Source organism: Coccinella septempunctata, chromosome 1, assembly GCF_907165205.1.
Source record: "Coccinella septempunctata chromosome 1, icCocSept1.1, whole genome shotgun sequence".
Taxonomy (NCBI): Eukaryota; Metazoa; Arthropoda; class Insecta; order Coleoptera; family Coccinellidae; genus Coccinella; species Coccinella septempunctata.
The window spans coordinates 51,622,182-51,647,676 of record NC_058189.1 but is presented as its reverse complement, the minus strand read 5'-3'; the positions used below and the strand labels follow the sequence as shown (position 1 = coordinate 51,647,676).

Below are 25,495 nucleotides of genomic sequence, written 5' to 3'. Positions count from 1 at the left end.
CTGTTTTCGAACAATTCATTTTATTTGTATCTATATTTATATACACTGCTCAAAAATTGAAGTTTGTGTTTTACACATATAGACACACAAAATACAGGGTGATTCTTTGACTTGTACAAATATTTTAAAAGTAGATTCTTGAGGTCGGAAGAAACACTTTTTTCCTGTATCATATTTTACGTTTCGGCTTTGATCAAAACATATAGCCATTTCAAGTTTTAATAATCAGCTATGCCATCCCTGGAAAAACAAAATTCCCTTCAGAATTACTAGTTAAATCTGCATATACCCTTGGGGGTGGCAAAGCATGAGCTAAAATCATCGCAGAAGATCGGCTAATACCTTTCCTTACAGCATACAGCATCGGGAATAGGGAATACTCCTTCTGACGAAAATGATGTATTTTTTAAGAAATATCTTTGAAACGTCACATTTTGAAATAACCATTTCAACCATTTCCCAAAAAAAAAAATATTTCGAGTACTTAAAAACGAAAAATTAAAGTGGGTATTTAAAAATTAAAGCGTTCCGTTTCTATTGCACAAGTTGGCAACATCGACTGAAATATGCGTTGATAATAAAGGACAACAAATACACTATCTAGATGAGATAGGCAAAGATGATTGTCTTTGAAGTCTGCGACGAACGAGACAGGTCGTAACATTTTATGGGATTTTTATGGCCGATTGCTTTTGAGGCTCGCCAGTGAGTACGTGCCTTATGATGGCTGAATCAACAGCTGTTATTTTATAAGCAAGCCATTGTTCTTTTTATTTTCTAGTAGGCGCTGTTGTCAAATGGTAAACTAGAAACGAAGCGAAGCGACTTGAATTTTAAATCCTCATAATATTTGAAGAATGATTTTGAATAGTTTCCGCGGTGCATTTGAAAAATTCATGAATGAAACTCATAATTATTCCGTTTAAACTTGCATATGCTGTGATAACCCAAATTGAGGAGAATTTCCCATTCCTCATTCCTTCTAGCTAATGATAGGATAGTTTCTGATCAAATAATCCGGAAAAGGTTTCATAGCGTCAATTTGAGAAAAATCCGCCAGGCATCTTCGATTTAGGATTGAGTAGTTAGCAGTGGCATGTAATAAGAATTTTTGAAAAGTAACTCGCACATATCAACTTTGTTTTTGTTTTGTTTGAACATTTCTTGAATGCATTATGCACTACAGTACAGTACATAGTTTGCTCCCTTTTTGAAATGATTTTTCTGGTTTTGATTTTCCGTCATTCAAAATGACCAAGGTAATTTTATGTCAAAATGAAAAGTCAAAATTTCAAAACTTGCTTTACCAAATTGAAACTTGCTGGACTAGAAGAAGATTTCTATTACCGAATGGTATTGGCCAGATGTTCGGCAAAATTAAATTTTTTCCACCCTCGAAAACTTCCTATTTCCTATCTATACACGCTGCAAATACCGACACCTCGGCAAATACGAATCCTTGATGAATACACGACCTAACTGAAATTGGAAAAGATTCCAATCAATGACTCAATTAATCCATTCATTCCAATCAACTCCTTAAGTCGAGATAGAGGTTTCGTCATATGTAAACTATATGAACATGTGAAAAATTCCACTCATTTCTGTCAGGATGATACGATCAAATAGATTCAAACATTCCCACAGTTCCTCACTATCGTCGGTCGAGATGCGTTATGCCGACAAAAAAATTGGATAGCACACTTCACATTACACATCCATTCGTTCTGTTTGTGTGGGCGTCAGAATGCCGACCACGGTCTATCAATGATTCGATCAGACGCCAAGTCCCTCGCACAAATTCGATTAAGAGTATTGAAAATAAGCGAGCAACTCTCATCTGCCCGTCCATCGAATCTGCCAATACTCGAATGGAAAATGGTTCTGCTAATGGTTCTCGCGTGTTGTAATCGAAACTGTGTAATGAAATTCGCTGGGAACGATTGAAGGGAGGAATTTATAAATTGCTTTATACATTTGTTTATACAGGGTGTCTGTAAAAAATGCGAAGGACTTAGGGAGATGATTCCTCGATGAAAATGACAGATTTTAATTTTTTTTTACGAGTTCTAAAGAACACTGAATCATTAAACTATACATTATGTGAAGCACTAAGTAGATTCTACTCACACAATTTTTTTAGATTTCATACCTTTATTATAAGGGTTGAAAATAACAACCCCGTATTATTTTCCCACAAAAATTGTTTTCGTAAGATAACTTCCCGAAAAATAAAATTCTCTTATGGTTTCCCATTCAATTCTGGAGAAAAAAAGTCTCTTGCAAAATTTCGATACAGTCGATACTTTTCTCGGAATAAATAAAAACTTACAAGCAGTTCCATGAATGACTACAATTTTTGAAAGAAAATCATAAGAGGTTGTTATTTTCAATCCCTAATAATAAAGTTATGAGATCTAAAAAAAATTGTGTGAATAACATCTAGTTAGTGCTTCATATTATGTAGAGTTTTATGACTCAGTGTTCTTGGAAGGGAGGAATTCGAAAAAAATTTATAGGAACCCCTGCTTATTTTCATCGAGGAATCCTCCTTCGCATTTGTTTACAGACACCATGTATATTGGTTGGGAATCCTTCCGATTATAACTAGCGGTGAAAAAAATACCTCTAGTGGGCTATGGAATTTTAAGTGTTGACGTTTTTCGTTTGACATTCAAACACAATACGTCAAAAGTCAAAATTGCATAGCGGATCTACTGAAAATCATGAAATTAGAATCTCTACTTCAATTATGGATTTCCGTTATGATTTGGCCACACTTATTCAGTAATTGAATAAGGATTGAATGACCTCTTCACCAACAGCCGTTTTCAATTAACTTATCTATCCATCGTTTCAGTTACTGAAGATGGGAAAACTATCGGATTTCATCTCTATGATCTGTAGACTAGTTTTAGAATGGTTTTGTCTATCGTCAGTAACTGAAACGATGGATAGATTAGTTTATTGAAAACGGCCGATAGTAATGCACCAAATTCGCGATCCATAAAACTGTGTAAATGAGAAGAAACTTTTTGATCAATAAAACATACTTCTGTCGGCGTCACCTGCATCAGAATGACAAATACAATAAAAAACATGTTGTTTTTCAAAGAATCATGAACACAGGTTATATAAACCAAGTGCAACTTTCACCAAGGTCGATTCATTTGAATTTAATGGATAAAACATTGAACATTATTCACCTCAATCGGTAATGTAATACAAAGTCTGTTGAATAAAAAAATCATGATCATCCAATGTTTGCATAACAGATTATATATATATTATATTTCAATGGAAAAATAAGTAACTGTAACTACCGACAAATGCTAGTGTGAAGCAAATAATTATAATTAACATCTTTTGAATTGTGTTGAATCAAAAACTGATTACCATACATGAATATAGCTTGGGTATTCAAATGAGGAATTGCCTGCCAGGTGGATTATGTTTTATCTGAAGCAAGGAATTGCCGTCTGTCAGTAGTTTATGCGAGAATGAAACAGAAATTGCGAGAGAAACTTGAATGATAATGAATAACTGAATTGAATTTTTCTCAGGTATATGCAGCTGGTGGAATGAATATTCTCTTCTAATGAATTAAGTTTTTTTGCACTCATTTCGCGAAAATTATAAAATTTTTATAACCATTTCTCAAAATTTATTTACATCTTTTGGCATTCCAGCTAATGTTGTGGTTATTTCTGAAATCCTGTTTGTCGAAACCGAACAATCTTTTTGTAGGTATTCAAAAGATGTAGCTCATCTTTGGTAGTCGTCTGTTATGCTTGAAAAAAAACTTTAGATACATAACATACTACAAGCATTCGTCTCTTCAGAATTACTTTTGTTTCTTGTACATCCTCTTGCATTTATATTTCATTATCTGCGGACGTTCAACTTGACGTCTGAATCGTAGGTAGGTAGGTACTTGTATTAATATTTTAGTACAACGTAATCTGTCTGAGAGGACCAGCCATTTATTTCTCTTTTCATTTCGTTAAGAGGCATTACTGTCAAGATGAATTTTAAATGCTTTTTCCAGTCCAGAATGGATGAACTTGCTGATTCAGTTAGCCTGTACGAAATAGTATTACACGTTTGTTGGTCAGTGATGTTCATGATTTTATATAATTCATCGTTGAATTGATATCTTTTTTCTTCGTCTGAAAATTCGAAAATCACAGGCATGTCTTCTATTTTTCTATTTCCTCCGTCGAATGTAGCTAGCAAACAATTCACCTCGCTATACAAATATATCTTCAGCACAAGTCAGAAATACTCCTTGAGCTAGAAATACTCCACAATAACTTTCATTCCTATCTCAGTTTTCTGGAAATGAAAAGTAAGTTTCTATTCCCTTGGATCCACTCTATCTACGGTTCCTTTCATTTCTCAGCTTCCAGCATATCGCGAATGAAAAGCCTCAAGGGTAAATATCATTTCAGTTTCCTGAAAACGGTCGATTGAGCAAACAACAAACATTTCTCCGACATACTTCAAGATGCTTTTTGGAGAAAAGCTGAAGTAGCTTCTCCATTCCTGCAAACATCGTCATAAATTCTTTTCTAAGCTGAGTAATGTTGGTACTCCTTCGGAATATACTTGCTTCTCGGGAATATAAGCATCTAAATTACAAAAAAGTACTTTATAAAAATGATTATTCTATTAAAACTGTCAGCTACCTTTGGTTCATTATTTTCTATAATTAACCTCTGCATTCGAGCAAAAAAAATATACCTGCGTCACTATTCATGTTTCATTCACCGTTCAGACTTTTTGTCGTGAAATACTGGAGATGAATTCAATGAGAAAAAGAACTGAGAACCACTGATAGTTTTCTTTTTCAATCGAAAAACTCTGAGGGTTGGAATTATATAGGAAACAAACAAAATTGGAGCTGTTCACGAAACTCAGATGTCTTGCATAATCTGAAGTTTAGTTATACTACAGAAAATGAAAAATCATTGTTTAGAAGAGACTTCGAACCATGCTGTTACATAATAATAATATGCAGTACTTATACATTTACAACTAAAATTAGCATTGAACCAAATTACAGTTACATAAAATGTCCTTCCTATAGTTCCTATCTAGTTAAAGATAATTATTATTTTTATGTTTTTCGGAGCGTACTTTTTCATCCGATGAAAGAAAGAATAGTTTCAATAATAACATCATATAAATCATACACATCATGCATCACGAGATTATTAACTCCAGACTACTCGTGTGAATTATGTAATTCGTTGAATAGACAAGGTGCTAATTAGATGGCAATTCTGGGTCAGATGTGTTCATTTATGTTTTTATGTACATAAGCTTTGGCCGTCCTCCTGAAATAGATTGTAGTTATAGTTTTCATGTTTTCAAAGGTAAATTTTCGAATGCAGAGGTTCTTAGTAGATTTAGGTTGGTCTATATGTGAGTAGTAAAGAATAGTCTATTTCTGAATTGGTGTATTGATCAGAATGTCAGTAAAGGTTCAAAATTTATAAAATACATAATAATAAAAGTATAGCAAAACAAGTCAAAAAGTATTACACACTGAAGTACTCTAGATCACTCGATATTTTTCAGAATAGCCAGCTTCCTTGTGTTCTATTTGCTGTGATTTGGTAATTCCTTATGCTGAGGCAGCTAGGCATTGTACATAGAAAGGGGCTTGTTTTAGGTGTTGGTGACAACTGAAAACTGGCATGAGCATATTTGCTTGATGCCTAAAAGCAAATAAAGATAATTAAAAGCACTCGACTATACAGGGTGCTTCCAAAAGTGAGGCTTTTTTTGACAGAAGGTAGAACTCATCAAAATGAGTCGTTTAACCAAAAATTGTCTATATAAAATATCCAAGATACCTGAGATACAATCCCTAGAAGTTCGACAAAATTTCATTGAATTTCAAGTACGGGACTGTGGAAGGTGACTCCGGCATCGCAAAAACGAAACAAAACATAAATATATGGCTGGACAATGAATGGCTCAGTACCAAGTTCATCGAATTAGATGCATCAGGTCACTTTTGAGAGTATCATAATTGTTGTATCGTGCAATTTAGGGTGAAAAAAAAATTCTAGAAAATCGAGGCAATTTCTTGAAAATGCTTATGTTAGTTATGCTGAAAAAATTACGATATTTCCTTATTTCGACCCATTTTTACGACGATTGTTGGAATGTTCGAACAAGAAGATTGTGATGCCCATTGTTAGAAAATTCGTAAATAATTCAGACGAATTTTATTGGTGAGATTTTGTAGTATTATTTCATTCTATTATTATTATATTTTATTTTTATTTATTCCTAACTCTCTTCTTTTAGTTGGTATCGAATATCGAACGAGCCAATATCCTAAACGAAACCACATGGTCGAATCAGAAGATGAGTTTTTCCCACTGCTTTGAGATAATTCAACTAACAAACGGTCTAGTCTCGTATTAGAATCTATTTCAGTAATCATTTTCAATTTTTTTTTCAACTTTGTCATTTTGAAAGTTTTGTATATGTGATTTTTGGTGAAACGCTTTATTTTGACTAGTTCTACCTTCTGTTGAAAAAAAGCCTCACCTTCAAATGCACCCTGTATATTTAAAGATTCCATCCTTGAATAGAATTATTTATACAACTGATAAGTTCTTTCTGAATACATTGCTTTGATCTTCAATATTTGAATGAAGATTTACAATAAAGCACAGCATAACTCTGATGTAAGTAACTCAACTAATATAGGGTCTTTATGAATGATTTTGATATCGTAGTAAACGTCTTTGATACATATTTAGTTCAAAACCCTTGATTTGCTAGCAGCACAGAATAATTCAAAGTCAACTGCGATGTGACAATTATTTATAAAGACAATGTAGTTTCAGTATGCTGCATTACTGGATGAATGTCTCATATGATAGGTACTCGAATTTTTTAATACTAAAATTCATTCATTTATACCTAGAAGAATTAGCTACATAATTGTCCAAAATCATTCTTTTTTTGAATCATGTTGTTTATAGTCCAAGTGTTCAAGCAATTGCGTGGCCTTTGAAGTAGGAAGTCATTCCTCTGAAAACTTGAAGTGAACGCCCAGGTGATGAATTTGGGGTAAATTCGCAATAAATATCATCAAAAATAAAAATGGATTACTCTGAAGATTTGAAAAAGCAATAATTATTTTTTCTAGTTTTTCTTATCGATTCCAAAGGCTTATTATTGGATATAATGGCCAAAAAACAATCAAAACAGATCGAAAGGTGTTCATCGACCTCCAGAAACGACGTTTATGAAGCCTAATGAATAAGCGATGACTCACTTTAATAACAAACCGTCAACAGACTCTCGTATCGCCCACACCCCTTCCATATAATAACCTCCTTTAATTCGATTTTTTATTCCAAACTAGCCGAAGAATGGATGACCCGGAAATCCAGGAAACCGTTGAATCGATTCTGGGCAAAGGCGTAAAAGTCGTGGACTGCGAAAAAAAGTCCGCCATCAAGGAAGAAGAGGTGCTCTTCATAAACGGCATGCCGGTCGCTCTAGAAGGCAAAGACGGCCTGGCCATCAAACAGGCTCTGATCACCGGTCAGGTGCCGCCTTGTGATTTACTGAACACTCTCCTGATAAAGACGGGAATATTGAAGGCTCCGGTCAAGCTGGACACTTCCCTGAGCGTCAAATCGACGACCGTGACCAAGGAAGAGGTGACGGTGTCCAGGGAAGGGAAAATAATCGACGAGAGGAGCAGGGAGACCAAGGAGCACAACGTGTATACCAGCGCGTATACGGAAGTCTACGAGCCCATAGGAATCTACCCGGTGGGCGAGATACAGGACCGGCTCTTCAACCCCAGCGCGGGGAAATTCCAGGACAGTACCGGGTACGAGACTGAGTCCGGCGATATGAAGTTCGGTTCGAGTTCGAGCGCCTCCAGTTACGAGTCGGACAGTGCCGTGCCGCCCTCGTCGTACGGGGGGAAGCACAGGGGGTCGACGACGAGCAACGATACCACCTTCAAGACGGACTTGAGCTCGAAGTCGAACGCGGACGTGAATTCGTTGGACGAGACCGATTTTTTGTGCGACCAGTTCGCGAACTCGTTCGCGAAGTGCAACGGTAGAAATGGATATGCAAATGAGTTCACGGTAAGTATTCGAGATACGAATCGGTATTTCATTCATTCCTGGGTCGGTCGGTCCGCTGAAAATGGTTTTATATATCGAAATGCGACTGTAATTTTTCAACTAGACCAAGTAATACCAAATAGGTTGGGTAGTTTTTGAACAGACTTGGTGGATCCACCTGCAATAATGCTGTAGACGATTAAATTTTCGTACATCTCATAATGGAAACATTTTCCTATCGCTATGTAATTTACACCTTTCAAGTTTTTACGTCACAATTATCTAGTAGGCAATAGGCTATGGCATTTCTTCAAAAAATTTAGTCTGAATCTCGAATTCAGTTGTTTACAAGGTTCCTAACTGTCAGTTGTAAAATATAACTTATTGTTCGTATAGAGGGACATTTTATACGTTTGGTTTCAATCTATTTGTATCAATTCTTCATAGGCTGTTTGATGATGATTTTGATAGGAGGATTCAAGCAATGCCAACTCAAAACTTTTGCTTTATATTAGCTTTAATTTGATTCTCAATGGGCGTGCAACCAAAATTACCGTTACTGAAGGGATAAAAACCCATATCTTATAAGAGAAGGTCATACACAAATATACAGGGTGAGTCTTTGACTCGAACAAATATTTCAATAGTAGATTTTTGAGGTCAAAAGAGAAACTTTTTTCCTTTACCATTTTTTCCGAATCGGCTACGTTTAATAGATACAGGCTGTTTAAACACCATAAATAACGTTTTTTTTAGTTCTATCTCACGAACGATTCCATCAAATGAAATGAATTACGGAATATAGTATTTCATTCAGTTTATGAATCTTCTTCAAACGCAAGATATCACCCACGTCTTCCAGTTTTCTCATTATGACCATTTCGTATCATAAATATACCAAAAATTCAAAGAAGGCAACTCTTGAAACTAAGTTAGACCCTATCTAATGAATATTTGAACGTTTTGTAAAATAAAAGCATCCTTCATATATTCTCTCTTAATGTGCCGTTTTCGAGCAATGTTCGAAAATTGAAAAGTATCTGTGAAATTTTGAAAATTGGGTACTTCTGAATACAACCCTGTTTAAAAGATCCACAGATGTGTAGTGTCACAGAGTTAGCTAGTTATTCTGAAGGTAATTTTGTTTTTCCAGGGGTGGCACAGCTCATTATGATAACTTAAAATGGCTATATCCTTTTATCTTATCTGGGCCGAATCGGAAAACTGTTCTGAAATTTTAGCTACTCAAGCTATATGTTGACCTCCAAAAGTTAAAATTGATTTTTTGTTGATTGTTTATATAGAATTTTTCACTCATGTCCTTTTTCCAAATATTTGTCATTTTTAATCTATTTTTTTCAACTCATTTCTTGTTTAAGATATTCTCATGTTGGTTTCAGTCCTTGTTATTGTCACTTTCTAATAATGTCGGCATTCTATCAAATAGAGTTTCTTTAATCAACATCGAAAAGTATCTACCCTGTCATTATTTGAAGGTAATAATCTCACTAGGTCGATAAAATCTCGTAAAAATGTTGCTTTTTGAAGATATTAATGTTTTCAACTAGGTATCTGTTTTATTCTTGATGATTCCTAAAAAATCGCTGATCTGCCTTCTAAGCAGGGAACAAAAGCGGATATTAAGGGTATTTAAAAGATCCATTGATGTATAGTGTTACAGATTTAGCTTGTTATTCTGAAGGTAATTTTGTTTTTCCAGGAATGGCAGAGCTTATGAAAATTTGAAATGGATATATCTTATTATCAAGCTTGAATCGAAAAAAATGGTATACGAAAGAAGTGTTTCTTTTGATCTCAAGAATCTACTCCTTGATAAAATATTTGTACGAGTCAAAGACTTACCCTGTATTCATTGAAGAACACCTCACCGGTTACATGTACTTGAATCTGCACAAAGAAATAATAGATTCGTTGATAACAGCAAGTTTTGATAATCAACTCTTCTTCTCAGACCTCATTCACTTCTAACTAGATGGAGCTCCACCTCAACTCTCACAGGGTTGATACAAATGGATTTGAACCATACAAAATGTTCACCTACGAAGCAAAGTTTACCTCCTTTTGCATTTTTACTGATTTTGCATGGGGGCCTAGATGTTAAAGGTTTTCAAATCTGCATCATTTCGACGCTATCCACTTTCTCTAAACAAATTTCTAGTTCCTAAGCCAAAAATGACAATAACAGATCAAAAAAGATCTTATCTAAGCAACATATTTTAGCAACTCTTAAGATTGGTGTGCAATTAACACAAATATTACCAAATTACTGAATTTCAATCAATTTGTGCTAAGCTCAAAGAAATGCCGTATGAAATGATACAAATCTATACTTTAAACTTTAAACTATTGCAAATCCACCTCGGATCGTCAAAGCAGCGGTATACTGGTCCAAAGCCATGGTCCCGAAAAAGGCAACAATCGTTAGTTTGAATTTTGTAGAATTAATCGGCTTCAATAGAAGTTATTGGTTACAAATTTAAAATACAAAGACGGTCGTCATTTTTCGGACTCTATAATATATCAAAGATTACCTCCTTTATATGGTATGAGTTTGGTAGCATGCACAGGACATATGAGCAATAGATTCTTTAACAACGAGCGTTCAATAATATAACGCTGCCTTGTTGCAGTTAATCATTACAGCCAAATTTGTTCAAAATATTATGCCCCGATATTGGATCGTTCATCAAAAGAACGAATATTTATAGCAATTAGGTCATAGCTTCCACATTTTGAACATTATATTATCAATCCCAGTCTATGGCTTCAAATGACTAATTTATCACTTTTCTCCAATTTGCCAGATGGTCTATCGCACTTAATTCTGATGTCACAACTTGATTTATTCACCACTTCACATGAACACCTCTTTATCTGTTCAGTTTAAAAAGATAATATTTTATCACTTATTTATTTGAAAACAATATTGATTGGAATACTGGTTTCCCAATCTTACAAGTATTTGTGTCACTTGAAAAACGTTGCAAACACCACAAGAAATGTAATTCATCAAAGTCTTCAAAATATTCTCATCACAAATATCTCAATTAAAAATTAGTAGGCATCAGACAACAATTGTTCAGGTTATCGTGCAGTACGGGTCTGAAATGTTTCATCGTCCGGTTTAATAAGTCTTTCGTACGCCCCTGTTCTAGAAAACAAGTTTCGACACATAAAATGACGCCTGCCCTTCGATAAAGTATCACATTTCTGCCATTTTGTCGCCGGACAATGTGGCGATTCTGGTTGAAACATTGCAGATATTGAATTTCATCTCTCAATAGCAGCTCTGTTTTACGGTCTGTTAAGTTTCCTTGATTCGTTCATTAATTATGCGATTAAAGAGTTCCCGTTTTTTTCCTGAGTTATATAATTTCATGTTCGAAGCACAGCTTCTACTGAGTGCGATGGAAGTATATGTACATCATCGTGTTATTTAACACATCGTTTCTTCAATGGGGTAATATGCACTTTGCCAAAGCGGTAATTTTGCTGTATATACGCTTATTATAGCCTTGACGCGAAGGTACAACATGCCAGATGCAGTGCTATTAAAGCGGAGACTGCATAATAATTTTTTATTGTTTATAATGCGAAGGATCATCATTTTCAGAGGTGAATGTATGGGAGAAAGATTTATGATGAATCTGAATTCGGGTCTTCCTTTTATTTCGATGAAAATGATCACAGAGAATAAATAATCTACCTGCCTGTTAGTTAAGGTCTAATTATACATTCCAGGAAATTTTTTAATACAAAAAAAAATTCGAAAATCTCGTTCTGTTTTGAAAGGATATAGCCGGGTTTATATGGAAAATCTGCCCCCGCGCCTTTTTCGATTTAAACACAGGGGATCGATTTGACATTACACAAAAATAATTCACCCCGATTTTCAGCTGTTTATCTCCAACGGTTTCCGAATTTTTCGAAAAAAACTGTTATTTCAATTAAATTTTTTTTTCGACTAAAATTCAAAATTGGTTGATGGTGATTTTTTTAATCGTTTTCAGTAGTAAGAGTGATAAGGAAGACATTTCATTATGACTCTCAGTTGAAAAGCTTATTTTTGAGAGCAGATATAAAATAATAATATATATTTTTTTTATGTTACTTAAAAGTGTCCACCACGAAACTTTGTCAGAAAATGTCTTTCGTAGTTATCTAACCTCAAGAAATTTTTCATTTTTTTTGAAGGGGTGGAACATAATGGAAAAAAATGAAAACTATTTTTTTTTTCCGAAATACTATGTTTCATGCATAGAAACACTTATGATGCGAACAAAATATGTAGAAAACTATTCTTCAACTAAGAATACATAATTCATTTAATAATAAAAATTTAATATAATACCAAATTCATTTATTTTATTGATACAATAATCATGAATCCATCATAAACTAGATAATAAGTTGCTTCCTAAAGCACCTTTTTTTTTCGAGTTCCTTGATTTTTACATAACGAATTTGGAGCAAGACTGGATTCTGATGTTGATCTTTCTGAAAGAGTTGTGGCCGCAATGAAATCGAAAAAAGATTATGATAATGCGTTGGCGTTTGAGGTAAAAATAAATCGTTGGACGAAACAGTTCCGGTCAGTACGATCTCTTCAAATGATTTGACAAATTGTCCTGAATTAAGGGAACAAGAATTGAAGATTTTTTTCACGGGATCATAACAAATGTCTCTAGCTGTTTCTTACTTAGCTGAGTTAATTAATGAAGACGGAACAATAAATAACACTGCAATACGTAAACACAACACCAAATATTATCAAACTACAAGTGAGGTCTCGGCATATTGAGTCAAAAGCATAACATTGTTTTGTTGATAATGAGTCAGAAAAGAATGAGATTTCTGGAATAAGGCGATATTGTTGTGATTGTGCTAATGGTAGACGCACTGTAGGGTGCTGTTCTCATATTTCAGCTATAAAATATTTTCTTCATTACGTTCTATATTTGGCAGAAAGAGTAAAACCTGCTAAAATATTGTTTCGTCTCTTTGTAAATGAAAAAGTTGATGCTGTTGTTAATGAAGACAGTGACGAAGACTAACCGATATTTATAGTAGTCTTCAATATTTCGAATTTTTTGCATAGAAACATTTTTATCACCAATTTTTTGATGTCCTCCAATTTTCGAATGATGGATTCATGATTATTGTATCAATAAAATAAATGGATTTGGTATTATATTGAATTTTTATTATTAAATGAATTATGTATTCTCAGCTGAAGAATAGTTTTCTACATATTTTGTTCGCATCATAAGTGTTTCTATGCATGAAACATAGTATTTTGAAAAAAAAAATAGTTTTTATTTTTTTCTATTATGTTCCACCACTTCAAAAAAAATGAAAAATTTCTTGCGGTTAGATAACTACGAAAGACATTTTTTGACAAAGTTTCGTGGTGGACACTTCTAAGTAACATAAAAAAAATATTATTATTTTATATCTGCTCTCAAAAATAAGATTTTCAACTGAGAGTCATAATGAAATGTCTTCCTTATTACTCTTACTAGTGAAAACGATAAAAAAAAATCACCATCAACCAATTTTGAATTCTAGTCGAAAAAAAAAATTTCATTGAAAAAACAGTTTTTTTCGAAACATTCGGAAACCGTTGGAGATAAACAGCTGAAAATCGATGTCAAATCGATCCCCTGTGTTTAAATCGAAAAAGGCGCGGGGGCAGATTTTCCATATAAACCCGGCTATACCCTTTTCCTATGAACTCAACACGTTCAGCGTCAAGCACCGAGGGCAAACTTGGAAGTTTGTTTTTGGCAATTTATTTTTATTATAGTTTGTTTAGAGTATTACAATTATTTTCAGCTCTTACCACCTATATTCCATTTTTTCCATGTGTATCTTTTTACATACACTGGCCAGGGAAAAAGTTTTAGGTAGCGTTCCGAATGCTAGAGCAGGTATATCATTATTAAGATATTAGCTCCTTATCAACATCTATGTTTTTTTAGTTTGACCAAAAGGAAGAAGGCAATATAGGAGGAAGAAGGAAAAACAAAACTTAAGTTTTGCTTTCTTCTAATATAAAGAATCTTGTCAATTCCTTGCTAGATTTTGTTGTACAAAATTCAATTAATAAATTCGAAAGTTTGTGATTTTTGTAAAAGAGAATAGAAGTATTGCGTTGCGTTTAAGCCTTCTTGATATTATTCTTATAAAAATCACGGAAGACGTCTAGGAACTACAGAAAAAACAACTGGTTTCAATTAGGTTGATGAATAAGTTATCCACTCAAAAATGTTATTCATTAAGAGTGCCTAATTATGAGCTTGCATAATATGAACGACTATCATTAGTTCATTAATGAATCTAATTAGTTTTGGGTGCATTTTCCCAACAATAACTCACAGGTGTTCCAACAAATTATATCTGAATTGTTTTTGTTGGAAGAAAAGTGGCTAATGCCCGTTGTCACCGACTTTTTTGAGGCATCTTTAACGTTTAGTCTTTGGTTTAGTCATACTTATTTCAGTAATTGCGGTGGTAGCTGTGATAGATATCAGAGAAAAAATAAGCCTTTACTTTAAGCCTGCCTCAAATATGTCGGTCCAAACGTGCATAAGTCCCACTAGTAAACGTATAAGCGACAATAAATTAAGAGACATTTTTCCTACAGCAGAAGCGTTCAACATTAAAAGAAACTAAACTGCAAATACGCCAGCTGAAATTCTTTTCCTCCTAAGTTCTCGAACTTACTCGGAGTAGTGCTTGAAGAAATTATTCAAGAAGTTATTCCCCAAAAACCTTTTCTTGTGCTGTATACTGTTATGACAGTAGTTATGTAGGTCAAATGACCTACTATGGTAGGTCATTTGACCTACATCATACATTTTGTATTTTCCTCCCTCTATGAATACCTTCTCATTCAGGTTCTCGTATTCCCCACATTTAACCTATTTACCTTTGTTCCTAAATTACCGAAATCGATACTATTAGTTCCACTTGTCAACATAATGTTCTCTTTGTGATTCATTCTTTCATGCCGACGTCCAACAAAGGAAATATTCTACCTACTGAAACCGCCAGGTCATACTCCGTCTTCTAATCTCATTTGTGTTCATTGGAAAGTAGGTTGTTTTCCAGATGCCATTACCATATTCGACCGACTTCAGTGTGGTCCTATACTTACACTCTAATATGGTATCACAGGACAGTTTACATAAATCAATTCCCAATTGTGGGAACCAATATCGACAGGTTTTTCACAAATATCACTTCTACGCTTCCAGGTTATAATCAATTAAAATAGTTACATAATCAGATTCAATGTAAAGATATATAAGTTGTATTTTGTATTGCTGTACCCAAAAATTTCCATCATGCTGACGTGATATATTTACTTATGTGTTATTTACAACTTGGAAATTTCAACGCAGATTATCTCATCCCAAAAACAGTAGGTATCTACATGTATGAAACTAGTTTCAGAATATAGAGCAGCCTTCGGTCCAATTTTATTTTGAAGGAATGCTACACCTTCAAGTTTTTGAGTCTTCATTTCTAAGGCTTTTTCTATTTAAGTACGGTCCAATCTCTGCCTAAACATTGACATTTTCTTGCTATTGATTATTGAGTGTGGCCTTTGTCCAGTGTGGGTTTTTGTCTTCCCAATAACAAATATTTTGACGATTTACCTCACCATCTATATTAATAAAAGAGGATCTATGGTTTACTTCAAAATGCTTTATTGTTCAAACGATCGCACCAAATTGGACAATTCTTTTTTTGTTGTGTTTATTATTGTTAGGGCAAGGTTTATATAACAAAATATTCCCAAAAAAAATTGTACAGAACAGAAAAAAAGGCATTCCTTTTTCTTACGACCAGTCGAGCAATCACGATGAGTTAGATTATTATCTACCCTAGAAATAATTTAAATGGCAAAACTAGGTTTGCCGGGTCAGCTAGTTTAATATAAACATTGATTTTTCAGAACACAGTCCAGGGTGTCCGAGTTTAAGTGTCCTTATTCTGGAAACTAAAGGAGCTAGAAGAAAAGTTGAATAAAAAACTTGTCTGTAATCGATTGAACTTTTATTTTTTATAACTCACCTTAATACAGGGATCTCCGTTTTTTCCCTGTTGGTATCAACTTTTTTTTTTAAATACCCTGTATATTATTGCATTTTTGAATTCTTTGTCAAATTTTAAGGTAACCTTGGTATGACAACTATGATCCTATATAGCACCGATTCTGAGATATTCGACTATTTCCTAAAATTTTGACAGATGTAGGTGCTCATTAAAATAGCTGATACTAGTTTTCTAATGAATGTATCAAAACCAAATTTTGCCCAGCTCTTGTCAACATATTGGGTCATACTTTACATCTCTATTTTTAGCAATCTGATTTACAGGGTCAAAAATTAAAGTTAAAAATTCAAATAGAAGTTCAATCAAAACTAGAATTTTTTCAATCGGCAACCTATATCTTTTTCGTGTTCATCATGTAGAGCAGGTTAAAATGAGCAAGAAATGTTTTCAAACTTTTTCTGTAAAGTGAATAGTTTCAGAAATATGGACGAAAAAGTGCATTGTCCCGTAAGAAAGAACGATAATTATTGATTAGTGTTGCTGCTATACAGGGTGTTCCTAAATTGAACGTACAAACGAAAAGGGGAGATTCCTTAAGTGAGTTTAAGAAATAAAAGTCCCATAAACATGGGGTCGCAAACGTTTCGCTTTCGAGATACAGAGTGTTGAAGTTTGAATTTTTTTCAAGTTTTTTTCTCATAGTATCCACACTTCACAAGATATTCAACTGAAATTTGGCATAAACATTACATTTTAGAGTTCTCACCACGTGACATGGCAATTTCGATAGAAGATCTACAGGGTGATATTTTTTCTGGAACACTGCCACCTGTTTTTCTGCAGAACTTTTTTTTGGTGAGCAACTGTTAATTTGAAAAAATGTAAAAAGTTTTGTTCTTATACTAAACTTTTCGGTAGTTTTTGTGAAGTGTAGATACTATGAGAAAAAAGCTTGAAAAAAATTCAAACTTCAACACTCTGTATCTCGAAAACGAAACGTTTGCGACCCCATGTGTATGGGACTTTTTTTCTTAAACTCACTTAAGGAATCTCCCCTTTTCGTTTGTACGTTCAATTTAGGGACACCCTGTATAGTTGTCTTTGATTTTTTTTGATGAATTTAATTAACTAGATTGACTTATAAAAGACAAAAAGACATTCTTTTACTCATAATCAATACTCGCTCCCAATAAAATTAAATTATTTCAACTTTAAAGGAGAAACTCAACTAACAGACATACATTTTTCTCAAAATAATCAACTATTGTTGATGTGTTGTTTGACCACACGAAAGAAAACTCAAAAATAAACAATTAAATAAATGCTAGTTTCTATAGTTACCATATTGTATCAGCTTAATTATCGTTGATTCTTACGGGAAAATGCGTCCATATTCTTGAAACTATTCACTCTACAAAAAAGTTTAAATAAATTTTTTGCTCATTTCAACCTGCTCTACATGATGAACACGAAAAAGATATAAGTTGCCAATTGAAAAAATTCTAGTTTTGATTGAACTCCTATTTGAATTTTCAACTAATTTTTGAAGACCTCGTATATGAGATTGCTAAAAATAGAGATGTAACGTATGATTCAATATGTTGACAAAACCTGGGCAAAATTTGGTTTTGATACATTCATTAGAAAAGAAGTATCAGCTTTTTTAGTGAGCACCTACAGCTGTCAAAATTTTAGGAAATAGTCGAATATCTCAGAATCGGTGCTATATAGGATCATAGTTGTTATACCAAAGTTATCTTAAAATTTGACAGGGAATTCAGAAATGCAATAATATACAGGGTTTTCAATTTAAAATAAGAAAGTTGATACCAACAGAGAAAAAACGGAGAACCCTGTATTAAGGTGAGTTATAAAAAATAAAAGTTCAATCGATTACAGACAAGTTTTTTATTTAACTTTTTCTTCTAGCTCCTTTAGCTTCCACAATAAGGTATAGGGATACTTTAACTCGGACACCCTGTACCTTTTCTGTTGTACATAATTTGTTCGAAAACCTGAAGTCTTCTATCTGGATCATCTTCGATGAGTTTCTGTCATCTTATAAGGACCTGCCTAATTTCGAATTCCCTAGCTATCTGCTTAGTGGTGCATGACGTCCATGAGGATTTTATTGATCACAGAGGAGGGTATTGAATTTACGCACCGTTAGTTAGGGCAGTCTTTCTACCATATCAGGATTATCGATGATATCATATCTCAAATGTGCGACACCCTGTATAACATACTAGGTAATCGATCTGTCCGAGCATAAGTATTCACAATAAAAAAATTGTCTTCGATTCACTAAATTTATTCCCAGTTGGAGACTCTCATTGTATACTAAATATGATTTATAAATGTACATATGTATTTAATTTCTACAGTTTGGTTTTCAGGGTGATCGTGACTATACCATTATTACCTATATTATTTTTAAGTTCTCTACCCATCAACAAAACATGACAGAAATAATATACGCATATTGTATATCGCAGCTTCCCGCAATGTAGCACCGCAAAAATTCTGCGAAATTATGTTTCTCGGACCAGATAATAGGAAATGGAGAACGTCGAGGATAAGAGCGTCATGGTTTATTTCAAGGCACTAATTTTCTACGTTTTGATATAATCTCACTTTATACTGAATAATGCAGTATTTGAACACGGGACTTAGCATGCGCCCCATGGGCAGCAGTGTCGGGAATTATTGTTCATATCCAGCCGGTTTAGCGAAGATAATGGATCTTGATACTCATTATATAAATTCCCTGAAAATTCTTCCTTCCTGCGATTAAGCTAGACAATCGTATAAATCTCCTCGACAGTATTATTTATCTCAATTGAGTTAGCATCATGCTCTTGGATGGTAATTGGAAATCATTGTCTTATGAAGTCCATTAGATAATGACTTTATGTTTTATCTAGCAGCCACAAATGCTTAATAATGTCACATTTAAACAGAAGAAATTACTGGTTTTTTCCTAAAGTAGTGTGTTGAGTCATATAAGGGAATTGTAATCAACGAAAAAACCGATTCTTTCGCTAAGCTACACGTTTACAGACGACAATGATGCATATTAAAATAGCAGAATAGTTTAATTGATGTAGTGTCATTTTGCAAATTTCCGTGTGTATTCTTAGCTTACAATTGGTCTCAGTTCCATGATTTGGCTAGTTTTTAACCAACAACAAAAATAAAACTGTAATTAAACATAGTTCTAACCGCTAGTATATCTCGGAATCAATTTGAGATTGTGAATCGTGCACAAAAATCGTTGTCTTGCGTTGCATGTTGCATTGCCTTCTTCTGAACACGCCATCAGAGTCTGCTGAGTCTTAAAATGTCTACAGACGTTCACCAAGGTTGATTGAAACGTTATTATTAGATTGGTAGTTATACAGGGTGAGTCTTTAACTCGTACAAATATGTTAAGAGTGGATTCTTGAGGTTAAAAGAAACACTTGTTTCCTTCACAATTTTTTCCGAATCGGCTCGGTTTGAAAGATACAGGCTGTTGAAGAACCATAAAAATGTTATTTTTAGGCATATCTCACAAACGGTTTTATTGAATGAAGAGAATTTCGAAATATAGTTTTTTATTTATTTGACGAATCTTTTTCGAACACAAGATATCGTCCACCTCTTCCAGTTTTCTCATTATGGTCATAATGAGAAAACGTACCATAAAAACACCAAAATTTCAAAGAACCCAACTCTTGAAACTAAGTTGGACGCTATCTAATGAATATTTGAACGTTTTGTGAAATAAAAGTATTCTTCATATTATCTCGTATAATGCACCGTTTTCGTGAAATTTGATGTTCAAAAATGAAAAATATGCGCGAAATTCGAAAAAATGGTGACTTTGACTGAATGCAACTCTGTTTAAAAGATCTATAGATGTGTATTGTCACAGATTTAGCTTGTTATTCTGAAGGTAATTTTGTTTTTTCAGGGGTGGCACAGCTCATTATGAAAACTTAAAATGGCTATATTTTTTTATCTGGGCCGAATCGTCCCCTTTTCAAATATTTGTCATTTAATCTATTTTTTCAACTCATTTCTTCTCTAAGATATTCTGCTGTTGGTTTTAGTCATTGTTTTTGTCACTTTCTAATTGTGGATAATTTATTGCAGTTACTGAAGCTATGAATCGAAATGTTAGCACTCTATCAAATAGTTTCTTCAATCAACATGGAAAATTATCTACCCTGTCATCATTTGAAGGTAATAATCCCACTAAGGTGGTCGAAAAATCGTAAAAATGTTGCTTTTTTAAGATGTTAATTCTTCAACTATCTGTTGCATTCTTGATGCTTCCTGAAAAATCTCTAATCTGCCTTCAAAGCAGGGAAAAAAAGCTACATATTTTTTCGACGATGACAGATTAGTTTGATGAAATGACCCAAATATCATTTAAATTTTAGTTTGTTGCTTCGGACGCTAGGGGTGTAAAGTAGATAAGACATTAGAATTCTCATCAGAAATGATGTTATGAAGAAACGAATTGTGTAACTAGTTAAAAAGAATATATATACTACATGTTTTACCGAAGATGCGGCAGAATTGAAATGGGAAGGGATATTCTGCTAAAATTTTCGACATGTTGATAGTCTACCATTAACAATTCTATTCCATTATCTCTCTACTGAAAAACTACAGAAATATTAGTAAATATGTCAGTCTTTTCTACTCTTTCAGGCCCTTTTTCTTGAAGACTATTAGGTTCAGAGCAAAAGACCAAGAGAACCCTTTTTTTGGCAAATGCCTGAACTAATTCATGTAATTCAGGAAACACGTGTTCCGCTGTCACTTTAACATCTTCATGTGGGTAAAGATGAACTGTAAAGTGTAGTGGTTAAATAACTCATTTTAGTGAAAATCTTCATTCCGTTTCTGGTTCAATTATGGATTTTCATGAAGTATCCACGACAACTCAATATTTGAAAACGAGAGGAAAGTTTAAGTTTGCATTTTCCACACCCCATATCTAAAAATCTTTGTGTTTATTGGACGCCAAGTTTCTTCAAGGGAAATTGATGTTTTCGAACAAGGAACCACCACCATTTTTACTAAACACCGTGTATATGCCTGATACGTTGATATTTCCCGAAGACGATGGTCATCGCCATTTTCCAATAACGTGCCATCCCCGTTGAGAATCCAGTTAACTCGGACAATGGACAATCGCAACGATATTGTAAATTCCCAACCGGAAATGAGCCACCTACGAAACTTCTGAATTGTTCCTGCGGGTCCTCCTACAAACATTTCAACGATATAATATGTATACAAATCGGGCCGTAATTTGAATATGAATGACATATATGGTGACTCATTCGAAATGCAAGAATTCCGGCAGACGCGCTGATACTGTACTAGAGCAGAAAAGTTCATTGATTGTGAAGACGTTGAATTTCGCAATGGACACCGAACCTTATGTCTGGAAAATGAGGATATTGCACATCCTATCTTTCGCTTGAGGTTGACAGAACATTGTATTTAACGGAAGTTGAATATTAATAGCAAATTCACTGATGTCGGTCAAGGAACAAATTTTAAACAACTATGAGGATGCGATGTTTCGGCACTTTCAATGTTGCTTGAGAAAAAAAAAATAGAAATGAGAACACAATTAAATATGATTCATGAAACAATAACAGGTCAGCAAACACAAAACTCGCAAAAAACCAAAAAAGGACAAAAGCAAAATGATAAAACATTTTAAAACAACTGCGTTACATCGTTACTGATATTCAGAGTAATTTGTGAATTTTGACAAAACATTCAAACCGCCTTGAATAGGTACAGGTATTAGCCGATTAGTTTCAAATCCGGCAAATCAATTGAACTAAAATGTTCGAATACGTAGCCCTTTGAATGAAACCAAATCAGGACAAAAATATTTTTTTTATGACTGTTTAAAAATGATCAAAAATCTGAGCTCAGACTCGAAATCCACGTAAAACATCCTACAGGAATTTGGTGAAAAAGTTTCTGGCTCCATTTCGGTTATCCCATAATAAATTATTATTTCCAATTCATTGAAGAAAATAACTGCTGCAAATTTTAGTGTTTCGAATACACAGTGAGTCGGAAAACAAATGCGAAGGACTTAGGGAAATGATTCCTTGATGAAAATAAGAAGGGGTAGTTATTTTTTTTTAGAAATTGACCCCCCTTCCAAGATACAGCCTTTGGAAGGAGATGACGAGTTGACAGTTCTCAATTTTTTCCACGGGTTCTAAAAAACACTGAGTCATAAAACTATACATAATATGAAGCACTAAATAGATGGTACTCACACAATATTTTTAGATCTCATAACTTTTTTATTAGGAGTTGAAAGTAACAACCCCTTATGATTTTCCTTCAAAAATTGTTTTCGTGGGATAGATTTTCCAAAAATAAAATTTTCTCATGGTTTTCCATTCAATTCTGAAGAAAAAAAGTATCTTGCAAAATTTCGATACAGTTTTCGATACTTTCTCGGAATAAATAAAAACTTACAAGCAGTATACGGAGGTCTATAAGACAGTCATTCTATGGAACACTTATACGATGAAATGAAATGAACAGAATGATCAGAACTGCTTGTAAGTTTTTATTTATTCCGAAAAAAATATCGATGTATCGAAATTTTGCAAGAGATTTTTTTTCTCCAGAATTGAATGGGAAACCATAAGAGAATTTTATTTTTCGAAAAACTAACCCACGAAAACAATTGAAATAAAACCATAAGATGTTGTTATTTTCAACCCCTAATAATAACGTAATGAGATCAAAAAAAATTGTGTGATTAACATCTACTCAGTGCTTTATATCATGTATAGTTTTATGACTCAGTGTTTTTTAGAACCCGTAAAAAAAATTAAAAACTGTCAACTCGCCATCGTCTTCCAAAGGCTGTATCTTGGAAGGGGGGTCGATTCCGAAAAAAAATTATAGGAATTACCCCTGCTTATTTTCATCGGGGAATCATCTCCCTAAGTTCTTCGCATTTGTTTGCAGACACCTTTGATGAGTTGCTGTCTTCGTTTAAGATTTTTTCTCGCAGATATCAAATCTGGGTTCTGATTTCTTATTTTGATTTATTATACTGCATGAGTTATATTTAGATGAGTTCAACATGAAAAAAAAGTATATTTCGGTCCTGCAGTTGCTTTCGTTCAAAGGATTACTTTTTCAGGCTTTTATTTAAGTCAAGTACCGAATGTAAATCCAATGGGCTAATCTCTCTATTGAATATGGCAAATAGAATTTATTGTTCAAATTCACAAACCACTCTCTGTGTTTTGAACATGTTGGTTTTATCTTTGAGTATTCAACCCTATAATTAATACTCAAGGGTATTATGGCATTTTGCAGTCATATTTGAATTCTCTATAACCTATAAGTTTTGTCGGTTTCATTTCCGGACACACTGTATGTGGAAAAGTATAATGAAGGTTATTGTGTCGTTCAAAATATTTCAAATAATATGTACAATCTGAGAAACTCCAACACAAGATCTACGTAGTACAATACACATACTGAGTATTTGAAGGTGAGGCTTTTTTTTCAACAGAAGGTAGAACTGGTCAAATTGAAGCGTTTCACCATGAATCACCTATACAAAACTTTCAAAAAGACAAAGTTGAAAAAAAAATTGAAAATGAGTACTGAAATAGATCCTAATACGACCCTAGACCGTTTGAATTATCGCAAAGCAGTGGAAAAACTCATCTCCTGATTCGACTATGTGATTTTTTCGTTTAGGATATTGGCTCATTCGATATTTACGTGGTAATGAAAATGGAAACTTAGGATTGTCGAATTTTTCTTATACGATTTCATGAAATGGCTCATTTCGATACCAACTGACAGAAGAGACTTAGGACACAAGTGTAAAAATAGAATAATACTTCAAAATCTCACCAATAAAATTCGTCTAAATAATTCACGAATTTTTTCACAATGGGCATCACAATCTTTTTGTTCATTCCAACAATCGTCGTAAAAATAGGATGAAATGGGGAATCATCATAGCACTTTTTCAACATAACTAACATAAGCACTTTCAAGAAACTGCCTCGATTTTCTACATTTTTTTTCACCCTAATTTGCACGATACAATAAATATGATTTTCTCAAAAGTGACCTGATGCTTCTAATCCGATGAACTTAGTACTGAACCATTCATTGTCCAGCCATATGTTTATGTTTTGTTTCGTTTATCAGAAGCCGGAGTCAACTTCCACAGTCCCGTACATGAAATTCAACGAAATTTTGTCGAACTTCTAGGGGTTGTATATCAGCCATCTTGGTTATTTAGACAATTTTTGATTGAATTATTGACTTATTTTGATGAGTTCTACCTTTTGTCAAAAAAAAGCCCCACCTTTGAAAACACCCTGTATATGTGAATGTGAGTCACGATGGTATGATATTGTTACAGAACCCTATCGAAGTGCAGCAGGAATCCACGTATAAATAACTCTTTCTGAACTCTGAATTCATTATAAATTTCTCACCGTGAAATCCTGTAGGTGGAATTCGATTCTTATTCGTTTAAAATATCGGTGTCACTTCGTGTATTTTAAATTTTCCATTCCGACACTCAACAAACTAATCGAAAGTCAACACACATTTTATGTGAATTCTAATGAAGACGTTCTATTTCCCCATGAAATAAAAATTCATCAAAGGCCGCGGCTTGAAAGAAATATTTACAATATGTCAGTACAGTGCGATTCCGATGTTTACACGGATTCCTCGGTTTAATTCTCAAGGAATTCGGCTTTAAAATTCCGAATGCATTATACACATGTTAGTTTTGAACGCCAGCTATCCGACAAATATCACGTAAAACTTGATCCAAATCTAATTCATTAACAGAAATTCCTTGAATATACGCGTTATGAATAAGGAATAGTGTGTCATTTGACCGGCATACAAAGTAGGTAGATATTCCAACGACTAAAAACTGTAGAATTTCCGTAGAGTGCGAGTTCCTATAACTCTGAATGAATTCGGTAATTCAAAGAGAGTTTTTTGTTGCAAATATGCTTTCTTTTTGATGTTCCAAATTCGAGATATGCTAAAATATCTAAAAAAATTTTTTTACTGGAAATACACCATTATATTCAACTTAATAATTAATTACTAACTCGTCTATTAAATACAGATGCCTTCTTTTCTTGATCTCATATCATCAAAAAAAAAATAGCTTTTCAAAAAATATATGTCGATATAATTACTTCCTTTCTCACGGCAAAATCAATCATTTTAGTGAAATTTCAATTTTTGATAGAATT

The 25,495-nt window shown here is 33.7% G+C and overlaps 1 protein-coding gene across 2 annotated transcripts in view; it reads left to right on the top strand.

Moving 5' to 3' along the window:
- Positions 1–25,495, top strand: part of LOC123322943 (ras-GEF domain-containing family member 1B-like) — a 70,799-nt gene that overhangs the window by 30,708 nt on the left and 14,596 nt on the right. For both annotated transcript variants that reach the window (XM_044911032.1, XM_044911031.1), the window contains exon 2: positions 7,394–8,135. In XM_044911032.1, the coding sequence (XP_044766967.1) occupies positions 7,401–8,135 (735 nt within the window). In that variant the 5' untranslated portion in view covers positions 7,394–7,400. The remainder of the gene's footprint in view (positions 1–7,393; positions 8,136–25,495) is intronic.